The sequence below is a fragment of the Hemiscyllium ocellatum genome, chromosome 7, assembly GCF_020745735.1.
Source record: "Hemiscyllium ocellatum isolate sHemOce1 chromosome 7, sHemOce1.pat.X.cur, whole genome shotgun sequence".
Lineage (NCBI taxonomy): Eukaryota > Metazoa > Chordata > Chondrichthyes > Orectolobiformes > Hemiscylliidae > Hemiscyllium > Hemiscyllium ocellatum.
This window is the reverse complement of record NC_083407.1, coordinates 99,323,204-99,336,942: the sequence shown is the minus strand read 5'-3', so window position 1 is coordinate 99,336,942 and position 13,739 is coordinate 99,323,204. Positions and strand designations below refer to the sequence as shown.

The window sequence follows — 13,739 nt, the reverse complement described above, 5'->3', positions numbered from 1 at the left end:
GGTCGTTCTAAAAGATAAGAGACTTAACAAACAATCCAGGTCTTTTTCAATATATAATTTCAGTTACATCACACTGTAAACTTTTGCTATAAATTCTGTGTCTTATGATCTTATACTTCACTACCACCTGGTGAAGGAGCAGCGCTCTGAAAGCTAGTGCTTCCAATTAAACCTGTTGGACTATAACCTGGTGTTGTGTGATTTTTAACTTTGTATGCCCCAGTCCAACACCAGCATCTCCAAATCTGCTCTGGTATCTTATGGTCTTAAGAATCTTTAACTTTCGTGACAAATCCACAAGTAGCCTAGAAGGGCTCGTTTTCCAGCACATTCGCCCAGTAAGGTGTCACAGGTAGTTTGGGTGGTACAGCGAGTGATTAGGAAGGCGATTGGAATGATGCTGTTGGTTGCAGGGAGAGGTAAATGTTAAAAGCAGTGAAGTATTACTGTAACTGTACAGGGTATTGGCGAAACCCAGTCTGGAATACAGTGTACAATTTTGGCTTCCGGATTTGGAAAAGGATGTAATTACATTAGAAGCAGTTCAAAGAAGGTTCACTCCACTCATTCCTGGGATGAAGGGCTTATGCCGTGAAGAGAGGTTGAGCAGTTTGGGCCTGTATCCACTGGCATTTAGAAGAATTAGTGGGAACCTTATTCCGAGGGTCTTTGATCAAATGGAAGTAGGAAGGTTTTCTCCATTTGTGAGGGAGACTAGGCACGGGGTACATTGTTTAAGAAGAAGGCGTCTCCATTTTAAGATGGTATTAAAGATAATGTCATTAATGTGTGGAATTCACTTCCTCAGATAGCAATAGAGACTGGGTCATCAAAGTCTTATTCCAAGCTGAATTAGATAGATGTTTGATAGACAAGGGAAGCGAGGGTTATGAGGTGAAGGGGGCGGGGAATTGCAGATTGCAGAAGCAAGCTAAAACCACCACTAGATCACACATGATAATATTAAATGGTGGAGCAGGCTCGATGGGCTGAATGGCCTCCTTGTATGTTTTTATCCAAGACTCTATTCGCAAAACAGCAGTAAGGCTCCCCTGGTTTCCTGGCCAACGTTTACTCCTCAACCAACATGACCAATTTGTTATCATCTCAATAATGTGTGGGGAGCTATTGTTCGCAGTGAGCATGTTGGCTGCCGTTTCCCACGCTTTAAAGGGATGTCACTGACTGTAATATACTTGGGAATTCTGTGCTCACCCATCAGCCTCCGACGCCATAGCCTGTTTGTTTGAGAAGTGCAATAAATCCCTCTGCAAAAACCAGCTGAATGTCACTCTGCAAACAGAAGTCATTGCCATACGAGGATCTGTTGAAAACGAATGGGGCAGAATCCCAGAACTTCTGTAAAGTGGGAGGGACACATCCCCCGCAGATTACTACAGACCGACAAATCCCTTCACCCTAGTCAGCTCCGAGTTGGAAGGCCTGAATGGAAACCTGGACAGCTGCCTCACCCTAAGGTGCAGTTAACGTTAGGTTTGGGTGGTATGGTGGCTCAGTGGTTAACACTGCTGCCTCACAGCACTAGGGCCCTGGGTTCGATTCCAGCCTCGGGCGACTGTCTGTGTGGAGTTTGCACATTCTGTCCGTGTCTGTGTGGGTTTCCTCCGGGTGCTCCAGTTCCATCCCACAATCCAAAGATGTGCAGGTCAGGTGAATTGGCGTGGCTAAATAACCCATTGTGATCAGGGATGTGAAAGTTAGGCACATTAGTCGGGGGTGAATGTAAAGTAATAGGTTAGGGGAAATGGTCTGGGTGGGTGACTCTTCGGAGGGTCGGTGCAGGCCGAAGGGCCTGTTTCCACACTGTAGGGATTCTATGAACGTTGACAACTCCACTGCTGGTTCCCACAGGGACTGGGATGTGGCATTTGGTTAATTGGACCAGCTATTCAACGCCTGTCAGAAGCTCCAGTGGCTGGAAGCCAGATGAACCCAACCAACTGAGGACAGATTTAGCACAGCAGGAAATGACTCAGGCGCTCTGTGGCCACCCCTGCCTTTCCATTTTCAGTGCAGGTTGCTGCTTGGCTGTGACTCCATCTACTCACCTGAGGGCCAGGTGGTCCAGTTAACCCGATTTCTCCAGGATATCCTTGCGGTCCCTGCAATCCCTGGAAAACAAAAAGGAAATTGAACTTATCAAGCCCTTAGGAAAAGAAACCACTCCGATGGGATTTCAGCACCGCTGGCAAGGCCCACCCCATGAATGGATCGCTCAGCCCCATTGCAGGGGGCAGTTCAGCAGCTACCAGGTGACCGTGGCCTGGAGTCATGTGTCGGCTGGACTGGGCGAGGACGGCAGAGTTCACAGCAGGCCCTCCTCTCCAGGGAGCTCTGGGTCTGGACAGAAGCTGCTCAGGTATAAAGGCCACCGTCCACAGCCAGGATCTGCAAATGGTCAGGGGGCTGACTATTCTACATCTACATCTATATCTACAAAAGGGGGTCTTCCCAATGGCCCATTCTCCCCCCTATCATCACCACCGCACGGAATCTATTCCAGTCTTCAGTTTCTGTGGTGTCTCCCCCCCCCCCCCCCCGACCCCCCCACCCCCAACACCTTCCTCCCCCTCCTGAGGGACATTGCTCAGTTATTACACAGTGGCGGGGGTGAGGGTAAGGTTGGGCAGAGCAGAAGGGCCACACCCAGGTCACAGGAACCACCTGGGCTGCCCTGTTCACAATGTCGGTACCCGACAGAGAACACAGACTGGCCGCGGGGTTCAGGCGGCAGCTAATGTCTCGGGTCGATACACTGTCCCTGTCGCTGTGGGGGTGGGGGCTGGCTGGGAAGAGAAGACATTGTGGGAGCAGTGGGCCCTGTCCCACGTCAGCCACCGACATAGTGTCAACCCTTCACTGCATCCCCCAAGGGGAGAGTTCGGGAGTGACCAACAGGACAATGCAGGATCAAACAGGCCCTGGTCGAGCCCCTGTAGACAGGCAGGCACCACTCACCACCTCTCCTGGGATTCCTGGCTCACCCTAAAGAGGGAGAAAAAGCAAACAGGGTGTTAGAACAGGAGCACTTCACCCAGCCCCTTTTAACTCTCTCCACTGGTCAATGATGGAGGAGGCCTGCTTTACGTCGCTCTGTTGTGATGTCAGTCAGTTTGCAGGCATTCAATTTCCCCTTTGCTTCGATTCAACTTCCTTGACCAGGGCTCACACGACTCTTGTTGGCGACACTCGAGGGGCCTCTCCCTCTCTGCTACCCGCCTCGAACCAGCCTCCCTCCTCCTCACCAACCAACCCTCTCACCTTAGACATTCCTGTCTGTGCTTCTGGGAGAAGGGGGTTGCAGGAGATACAGTGAGATATGGAGTGGGAGAGACAGCAGCAGCATGTAGAGTAGGTTATTTCTTTTAAATTTTAAAAGTTATTTTATTTTATCTCGGTGATAAATACAGAATTTATGCTTTGTAATGTATTTCAAAATGCAGGGTTAAATGCCTGATGAGAAAGATGTGAGAGAACCCAACTACAAATCTAACATTGGTTCGAATGGGAAACTCTGATTTACTTAAAGTTGTTTCACTTAAAGTTTCAGAGACCTCGGCTGATCTGTATCTCACACTAATCCAGATCCTTGCATGGCCTCACCTAACAAGAATGTAACAATGCCACATTATTCATAAATGTCAAGCGATCCTCAGCAACAATAGCTGTTTGTGGAGGGTATTTTAGCTGGCAGGCTGAGGAGGAGGAAGAGAAGATTTCCAGACTTCCTTTGCGTGAAGCAGTACTCGCTAATATCACCTTGAATAGCCCGGCTCTAATTTAAACATTCAGTCCCTTTGTTCTGGACACTTACATCAAGTAACGGAGAATGTTCGGTCGTGGGTAAATGCTAGAGTGATGAGAGGTCTACAGCACAGAAAAACCCCTTCAGCCCCATTGAATCTAAGCCAGACAAAACAACTACTCCAATCCCATTTTCCAGCACTTGCTTCACAGCTTTGCCTGCCGAGGCATCACAAGTCTACATCTAAATACTTCTTAAATGTTAAATGAGGGATTTCTGCATCCACCACCCTTACAGGCAGTGAGTTCCAGACTCCTATTATTCTGTAGGAGAAAACCGTTGCCCTCACATCCCCTCAAGACCGAGATCCATTGCCCTATCCCTTCAACCACGGGCAGAAGTTTTATTCTGTTTGATGCTGAGGTAGCGTGTGGCTGCTCTCATCAGTTATGTATTAACTACGGATACAGGCAGTTGGTAACTATTAAAAGGTTTAGAGTTTGGAGGCCAAGCCTCTGCAAATTGCTGGGTGCCTGTGATGTGTAACATCCCTTCTCAGAATTGGACAGATAATTACTAGCCTCACACGCATTGAATTAGATACAGCGAGACACGTTTTACCAGTTAGATTCATGGCGCAAGAGCCTCATTCGAGATAAAAGATGGATGGACCGGCAAGGGAAGTTGAGGTTTGAAGTTGGCTTCTCTAGTTTTGTCCAGTCTCCAGTGTTAAAAGCTAGAAGGCAGGGAGAGTGGTCGCTCGAGTAATATTCCATCCATGGATCCCGACAATGATAGTACAGTGAGGTAGTATGATAGTATAGTAGAGGTCACCCTCTCCTGCTGTAGTATAAATTGTTGTGAGTGTTTGAAATTTGGCTTTCTTGCATTGGTCCTGACGAGCGCAAGGCAAAAGCTTCAGCAACACATCTCTCTTTACAGTGCATTTCATGGAAGTTACAGCGTACTACAGGCCATTTGGCCCATCTCTTCTCTGCAGCCTTTATATTTAACTCGGCTCATAATTGTTTCTGAGGGGCAGGAGAGTCGATGTTTGGGGCATAGGTCCTTCACAATGAAGGGCTTCTGCCTGAAACATCGATTTTCCTGCCCCTCAGATGCTGCCTGACCTGCTGTGCTTTTCCAGCACCACATATTTCGACTCGGACTCTCCTGCAGTCCTCACTTTCTCATAATTGTTTCCCCCAACTTTGACCTGTGTACCTCTGCTATCCTGCTCCCTTATAAACGCGTCAAGCCACCCCTTACGAGGCCAACATTATCACCGTATCATGTTGGGAATGCTTCGAAACAGAGAAGTTCTCCTGGTGGCCAATATTAATCACTCAGCCATTATTAAATGGAGATTGTCCGGTCAATCATCCCAATGCTGTCTGTGAGACTTTACTGGGCTTCCTCTGGCAGCCAGACCACAGACATTACAGCAGCGGCTCGAGGTGGAAGCACTCCATCGTCTGTCGAATGCTCTGGGGAACTTCCTGAGGTTCTGAAAAATGCACGTTCTTTTCTATCCACCTTCTTCACCAAGACCTGCAACTTGGGACCCAGTTCACAACAGTCAAAGTTCCCACCTCAGCTGTCGCCCATTCACCCCTGTCAAGGCACAGACATCAATTGGCCAAAGATACAAAGAGACTGTTCCCAAAAGCCTTCAGCAGGGAAACCAAGTTGCCTCACCTTCAAACCAGGCACTCCAGGAAGACCGGGTACCCCGGGGACCCCCTGTAGAAAAGGAGAAAACAAAATGTCCCATTACAAAACAATTCATTGATCTTCAAGCAACAGCCTGGACCGTGCCTATACCGTTGTATCTCGCTAATACAAACTGACCAAATAGGAGCAAGAGTTGGCCCTTTGAGCTCGCTCAATAAGATCATTCGCTAGCAGATCTGACTGTGGTCTCAACTCTGCGCTCCTGTCTATCCCCACCATCCTCTGGCTCCCTCATTAAACAAGAATCCCCCCACTTCGAACTGAAGCATACTCCATTTGCCTTCACTGCCATCCGCCGAAAGGAGTCCCACGGGCTCTCAATGCTCAGAACAAAGAGATTCTCCAAGGCCCAGTGTTGAATGGAGAGGTTTCTTTTCTGAAGCAGTGTCCTGTTATTCTAGCCTCTCCCACAAGGGGCATCTGTCCTTTCAGAATCCACCCTGGCAAGATCCCTCAGAATCTTATTCCCCTGGAAACTAACGGCAAGTTTCAAAGGGCTCTGGATTAATCATCACTCCAATGTTCAGCAGCAGATTGACATCCAACGCTGACTGGTTCGAGTCTCAAGTATTCAAAGGGAAGCCAGTCAATTTAACGTTGCCACAGAAAGTGCATCCTCTCTGCTCACTTATGGGAGGTGCTTTTTTAAAAAATCTCTTTGTATTTTGGAAGAAATGAAGAGGCCACATAGTATACTCTGGGCTGTTGTCATCTAGGATGTTGCTGGGTACGGAGGGTTTGAGTTATAAGGAGAGGATGGATAGGCTAGGACTTCTTTCACCGAAGCGTAGGAGGTTGAGAGGTGACCTCATAGAGGTTTATAGAATCATGAGGGGCATGGGTGAGGTTAATGGCAGATGTCTTTTCCCTCGGGTGGGGGATTTCAAAGCTAGGGGGCACATTTTTAATGTGAGAGGAGAGAGATTTACAAAAAGACATGGGGGCAACTCTTTCACACAGAGAGAGTGGTTCTTGTCTGGAATGAGCTTACAGAAGTGGTGGTGGATGTGGGTACAGTTACAACATTTAAAAGACATGAATAAGGAAGGTTTGGAGGGATAAGGGCCGGGAGCAGGAAGGTGGGGCTAGTTTAGTTTGGGATAATGGTTGACATAGACTGGTTGGACCAAAGGGCCTGTTTCCGTGCTGTATGACATTATGACAAGCGACTCAAGGTTCAAAGGTCACTGAGATGAGTGGCCAAAATGGACAAAAGGAATCTAGGAAGGAGAAACTCCACGTTTGATGTGAATAATCTTCAGGCCTATACATGCAGTTTAACAGCTTTAGTGGGCGGCACGGTGGCACAGTGGTTAGCACTGCTGCCTCACAGCGCCTGTAGACCCGGGTTCAATTCCCGACTCAGGCGACTGACTGTGTGGAGTTTGCACGTTCTCCCCGTGTCTGCGTGGGTTTCCTCCGGGTGCTCCGGTTTCCTCCCACAGTCACAAAGATGTGCGGGTCAGGTGGATTGGCCATGCTAAATTGCCCGTAGTGTTAGGTAAGGGGTAAATGTAGGGGTATGGGTGGGTTGCGCTTCGGCGGGTCGGTGTGGACTTGTTGGGCTGAAGGGCCTGTTTCCACACTGTAAGTAATCTAATCTAATCTAATCACAGTTGGTAATGGTCTTGTTGGAACCTTTTTATATCTGCCTTGGAGTTGCTTTTTTGTGTTTGTTTTACTTTGCTTCCCCCATTACTGTCCATCTTTGGTGAGGAAATCTGCCATCCTGACCCAGCCCGGCCTACAACACTGCAGACCCACAGCAACATGGCTGACTCACAAATAGCTGAGCAAGTCACAGAGGTCAAGGGCAATTAGGGACGGGCAACAAATGCCAGTCTTCCCCCAGTGATGCCCCACATCCCCATGATAAAATAAAAGGGGGGGGGGAGAAATAAAAAGGCAGTTAGATCGCTAGAGAATTCCTAAATGAAGCCTGACTGCATTTTGAAGCCCAGTCCAATACAATGTCCTCAAGCATTCCCCTCCCCCACTTCTTCAGAATAACTAATGATTTGCACAAATCATTTTGGAAAATTTGGCCACTCAAGTATCAGGAGGTCTGAGAAAAAAGAAAATCCAGGCTGATAAACAAACAAAAAAAATCATTAATTTTCTCCTTTAATTCAAAGTACGGCTGGTGGAAGAAATGAAAGTCAGGGGAGGACTGAGCTTTCAAAGGGGCTAGAGAGCAGAGGAGGTAACGGGAACACTGGCCTGCAGGGATTTCAGAACAAGGGGCAAACGTTTTCGAACGAGGGCGCTTGCAACTCAAGTGCAGACTGGAGGGAAGGAGGCCCAAGCTGATGGAAACATTGAACTGGCTGATGAACTTGGCCACAGATTAAATCATACACGTCAGAGAGAGAGAGTGAGTGAGTCTGCCGAGGAGGCACCCAGATCTTCAAAGCTGTGCCGAGTGTTCAGGATGCGGAGGTTAGTGAGCTCAGAGTTCAACCCTGGAAATGAGCTTTCTAATGTCCACAAGCAAAAATAGCAAAAGAAAATATATAAAACCACAAACCGTGTCAGCAGTGGCTCAGTGGGTAGCGCCCTCACCTCTGAGTCAGCAGGTTGTGGGATTGAGGCCCACGCCAGAGGTTTGGAGCACAAAATCTCGGGTGACATTCCAGTGAAGTCCTGGAGAAACTCGACTTTGTCAGAGGTGCTTCCTTTGCAGGGGTTGTGGGGGGTCGGGCGGGGGGGTGGAGAATGCAGCTGCTGGAGATCAGAGCGGTGCTGGAAAAGCACAGCAGGTCAGGCAGCATCCGAGGAGCAGGGAAAACGATATCTCTCCTGTAACCATCAGCAGGAAAAGAGATCCACTGCTCGTGGCGTTTATGAGGATCATGCCACGCACAAATTGCATTTCACACACCCCAACAGCAGGAGCAATGCTCTCGATTCTCAGAGGCGCTACATAAATGCAATCTCCGTCACCTTGTGCCAGAATCACAGCCACACCTTTAAAGGTGAGACCTAGGTCGCAGCCAAGGCTAGGTGACCCCCCCCCTGCCTTGCCACACACACAAAGGTTGCCCTAAAGAGTGCTGCAAACGGCCCAGTCAGTGAAGAAAGAAGGAAGGCTTGCATTTTCGTAGCGCCACCCCCACCACCAGGTTGTCCCTAAAGTGCTTTCCAGCCAATGCGAAAAGTGAAATCGGTACACAGCAGGCAAGGTCCAACTAACGGCAAAGTGACAATAGTCAGGGAAGCTGCTTTACGTATGTTGGCTCAGGGATAAACATCCGACATTTGACAGAGGTTCTATTCTTTTAGATCTTTTAGATCCACCTGACATATGGATCAATTAATGTCCAGTCCAAAGCACTGCAGCACTCCTCCCCAGCACTGCCCGGACTTTCAGCACACGTTTTGTTGATGAGAATATAAAAAGGAAATATCAGTCAGGTCTCTGATTCTACAGTGAGACCAAATGGAAGGATTCTACAGTGAGACCTGGAAACCAGCAGAGATTGAGTCACGTGCTCACAGAGTGTGCTGGGAGGCCTGGCAGTGTGAGGGGAGACTGTTTCAGAGGGAGGGTAAGTTGTGAAGGGTGGATTATTCTATTCCCATCCTCTGCAAATGTGTTGCTGCCTTCCCTCTGTGGGACTTGCAGAGGGAGCAGACTCAATTCCTCCCCAGGGCACAGGTCGCATCAGACATTTATGCTTGAACACCTTTCAAGGAATCTTAGGATTCATGAGCACTGGGCCTTTCAGGAGCACAATCCATTTTTACTCACCGCACTTTAGGAAGAAGTAAACATTCCCTAGGCGGGGGCACAGGAGATTTACCAGGATGTTTCCAGGCATGAGGATACATGGTTAAGGGGGGAAACTGGGTTTATTCCGCTTGGAACAAACGAGATTGGGAGGAGATATGACAGAAACAAACAAGGTCCAGATAAGGTCGATGACTAAAAAACTGCTCCCATAAGCTGAATGCACCATAGCGTGAAGGGGACACTGACCACTCCAGGCAAGAAAGGCAAAGAGGTTTTCTTTCCTGACACAACAAATGGGAGATGACAGAACCGTGGTAATGTCACTGACCCAGAAATCTCAGATGGTAAAAATTTGAATAAAGTCTGGAATTAAAAAGAGCTAGCCTAATGGCAACTGAGTAACCACTGTTGCTCATTGTAAAAGCCCACCTGGTTCACCAATGTCCTTTAGAGAAGGGAATCTGCTGTCCCTTACCTGGTCTGGCCTACACAGGACTCCAGACCCACAGCAATGTACATGTCTCTCAACTACTCTCTGGACAAGTAGGGATAAGCAGTAAATCCTGGCCTAGCACATCCCATGAATGATTAATTTTAAAAGTGGCAGCAAACTGGAACGCCCAATCTGCTGGAAACAGAGACAATGAACAACTTTGAAAGGAATTTGGTTTGGGCTGGATAGAGTCATAGAGTGGGACTAGATGGATTACTCTAGAGAGGCTTCGATGTATCACATTGCCTCTAGGCCTTGGCTGCCTGGATTCTAACAGGGGGAATGACAGGCTGAAAGCTGTCCATGTTGGTGAAGGGCAAGACGTCAAATTGCACAGGAATGACAGGACAGAATGAGTTAAAGCCGAACCGTGCAGAGTGAAGTGGCGTGGGCTGCTGCTGACTGATTGGCCTGAATTCCCCACTGGATTGCAGTTCCCACACATACTTCTGTACCCTGAATTCGCCCGCCGCCAAGATTCCTGGGAGCTGATACTGGAGGCCTCCAATAGGAGTGGCATCCCTTTAATCGAGTTGAAACCTCGTGGTGTAAGGGAACGCTGTGACTTCCCCCATATCCCCCATCCCCAGCAGTAGCTGGCACCATCTGATAGCTTCACTCATGTGCACTAGCATCGAGGTGGCACGTCTAAACAACCATTCACCTCTATTCGTGATCATGTGTGTGTGTGTGTGTATGTGTGTGTGTGTATATGCGTGTGTGTGGGTGGTGTGGGTGTGTGGTGTGTGGGTGGTGTGGGTGTGTGGTGTGTGTGTGGTGTGGGTGTGTGGTGTGTGTGGGTGTGTGTGTGTGGTGTGTGTGTGGCGTGTGTGTGTGTGTGGCGTGCGTGTGGTTTGGGTGGTGTGTGTGTGGAGTGTGTGTGGAGTTTGTATGGTGTGTGTGTGGAGTTTGTATGGTGTGTGTGTGGTGTGTGTGTGGTGAGTGTGTGTGGTGTGTGTGTGGTGTGTGTGGTGTATGTGGTGTGTGTGTGTTGTGTGTGTGTGTGTGTGTGTGTGTGTGTGTGTGTGTGGAGGTGTGTGTGTGGTGTGTGTGTGTGTGGAGTGTGTGTGTGTGTGTGTGTGGAGTGTGTATGGAGTTTGTATGGTGTGTGTGTGGTGTGTGTGTGGTGTGTGCGTGTGGTGTGTGTGTGGTGTGTGTGGTGTGTGTGTGGTGTGACTGGTGTGTGTGTGTGTCGGGGTGTGTGTGTATGGTGTGTGTGTGTGGTGTGTGCGTGGTGTGTGTGTGTGTGTGGTGTGCATGTGTGTGGTGCGTGTGTGTGGTGCGTGTGTGGAGCGTGTGTGGCGTGTGTGGTGTATGTGGTGTGTGTGTGTGGTGTGGTGTGGGTGTGTGTGTGTGGCGGGTGTGTTTGTGTGTGGAGTGTGTGTGTGTGTGTGTGTGTGTGTGTGTGGAGTGTGTGTGTGGAGTGTGTATGGAGTTTGTATGGTGTGTGTGTGGTGTGTGTGTGGTGTGTGTGTGTGGTGTGCGTGTGGTGTGTGTGTGGTGTGACTGGTGTGTGTGTGTGTGTGTCGGGGTGTGTGTGTCTGGTGTGTGTGTGTGTGTGTGGTGTGTGCGTGGTGTGTGTGTGTGTGTCGGGGTGTGTGTGTCTGGTGTGTGCGTGTGTGGTGTGTGCGTGGTGTGTGTGTGTGGTGTGCATGTGTGTGGTGTGTGTGGTGTGTGTGTGGAGCGTGTGTGGCGTGTGTGGTGTATGTGGTGTGTGTGTGTGTGGTGTGGTGTGGGTGTGTGTGTGTGGCGTGTGTGTTTGTGTGTGTGGTGTGTGTGGTGTGTGGGTGTGGCGTGTGTGGTGTGTGGGTGTGTGGTGTGTGGTGTGTGTGTCTGTGGTGTAGTGTGGGTGTGTGTGTGTGGCGTGTGTGTGTGGTGCGTGTGTGTGTGTGTGTGTGTGTGTGTGGCGTGTGTGTGGCGTGTGTGTGGGTGCTGTGGGTGGTGTGTGTTTGGAGTGTGTGTGGTGTGTGTGTGGAGTGTGTGCGTGGTGTGTGCGTGGTGTGTGCGTGGTATGTGTGTGTGGTGTGTTGTGGTGTGTGTGTGGCGTGTGTGTGGCGTGCGTGTGTGGCGTGCGTGTGTGGTGTGTATGTGGTGTGTGTGTGTTGTGTGTGTGATGTGTGCATGGTGTGTTGTGTGTGTGGTGTGTGTGGTGTGTGTGGTGTGTGTGTGTGGTGTGTGTGTGGTGGGTGTGTGGTGGGTGTGTGTGTGTGGGGTGTGTGTGGCGTGTGCGTGGTGTGCGTGTGGCATGTGCATGGCATGTGTGTGGCATGTGCGTGGCGTGTGTGTGGGTGATGTGGCGTATGTGGGTGGTGTGGGTGGTGTGTGTTTGAAGTGTGTGGTGTGTGTGTGGAGTGTGTGTGGAGTGTGTGTGGCGTGTGTGTGGCGTGTGCGTGGCGTGTGTGTGTGTGGTGTGGGTGGTGTGTGTTTGGAGTGTGTGTGGTGTGTGTGTAGAGTGTGTGTGGCGTGTGTGTGGGTGGTGTGGGTGGTGTGTGTTTGAGTTTGTGTGGTGTGTGTGTGGAGTGTGTGTGTGGTGTGTGTGTGGTGTGTGTGTGGTGTGTGCGTGGTGTGAGCGTGGTGTGTGTGTGTGTGTGCTGTCTGTGGTGTGTGTGTGTGTCAGGGGTGTGGTGTGTGTGTGTGTATATGTGTGGTGTGTGGTGTGTGTGTCTGTCGGGGGGTGGGTGTGTGTGTGTGTGTGGCGGGTGTGTGTGTGTGTGTGTGTGTGTCGGGGTGTGTGTGTGTGTGTGTGTGTCGGGGGGTGGGTGTGTGTGTGGCGGGTGTGTGTGTGTGTGGCGTGTGTGTTTGTGTGTGTGGTGTGTGTGGTGTGTGGGTGTGGCGTGTGTGGTGTGTGGGTGTGTGGTGTGTGGTGTGTGTGTCTGTGGTGTAGTGTGGGTGTGTGTGTGTGGCGTGTGTGTGTGGTGCGTGTGTGTGTGTGTGGCGTGTGTGTGTGGCGTGTGTGTGGGTGATGTGGCGTGTGTGGGTGGTGTGTGTGTGGTGTGTGTGGCGTGTGTGTGGCGTGTGTGTGGCGTGTGTGTGGCGTGTGTGTGGCGTGTGTGTGGCGTGTGTGTGGGTGCTGTGGGTGGTGTGTGTTTGGAGTGTGTGTGGAGTGTGTGCGTGGGGTGTGCGTGGTGTGTGCGTGGTGTGTGCGTGGTGTGTGCGTGGTGTGTGCGTGTGATATGTGTGTGGTATGTGTGTGTGGTGTGTGTGTGGTGTGTGTGTGTGGCGGTGTGTGGTGTGTGTGTCTGTGGTGTAGTGTGGGTGTGTGTGTGGCGTGTGTGTGTGGTGCGTGTGTGTGTGGTGCGTGTGTGTGTGTGTGTGTGTGTGTGGCGTGTGTGTGGGTGATGTGGCGTGTGTGGGTGGTGTGTGTTTGGAGTGTGTGTGGTGTGTGTGTGGTGTGTGTGTGGCGTGTGTGTGGCGTGTGTGTGGCGTGTGTGTGGCGTGTGTGTGGCGTGTGTGTGGCGTGTGTGTGGGTGCTGTGGGTGGTGTGTGTGTGGTGTGTGTGTGGAGTGTGTGCGTGGTGTGTGCGTGGTGTGTGCGTGGTGTGTGCGTGGTGTGTGCGTGGTATGTGTGTGTGGTGTGTGTGTGGTGTGTGTGGCGTGCGTGTGTGGCGTGCGTGTGTGGTGTGTATGTGGTGTGTGTGTGTTGTGTGTGTGATGTGTGCATGGTGTGTTGTGTGTGTGGTGTGTGTGGTGTGTGTGGTGTGTGTGTGGTGTGTGTGGTGTATGTGTGGTGGGTGTGTGGTGGGTGTGTGTGTGTGGGGTGTGTGTGTGGGGTGTGTGTGGGGTGTGTGTGGCGTGTGTGTGGCGTGTGCGTGGTGTGCGTGTGGCATGTGCATGGCATGTGTGTGGCATGTGCGTGGCGTGTGTGTGGGTGATGTGGCGTGTGTGGGTGGTGTGTGTTTGAAGTGTGTGGTGTGTGTGTGGAGTGTGTGTGGAGTGTGTGTGGAGTGTGCGTGGCGTGTGTGTGGCGTGTGCGTGGCGTGTGTGTGTGTGGTGTGGGTGGTGTGTGTTTGGAGT

General features: G+C 50.5%; 1 protein-coding gene across 3 annotated transcripts in view; it reads right to left on the bottom strand.

The window, feature by feature from the left end:
• col18a1a (collagen type XVIII alpha 1 chain a) overlaps positions 1-13,739 on the bottom strand; it is a 307,944-nt gene that overhangs the window by 54,802 nt on the left and 239,403 nt on the right. For all 3 annotated transcript variants that reach the window (XM_060827580.1, XM_060827578.1, XM_060827579.1), the window contains 3 exons: positions 5,465-5,509; positions 2,980-3,006; positions 2,070-2,132 (listed from right to left, as the gene is read on the bottom strand). In XM_060827580.1, the coding sequence (XP_060683563.1) occupies positions 2,070-2,132; positions 2,980-3,006; positions 5,465-5,509 (135 nt within the window). The remainder of the gene's footprint in view (positions 1-2,069; positions 2,133-2,979; positions 3,007-5,464; positions 5,510-13,739) is intronic.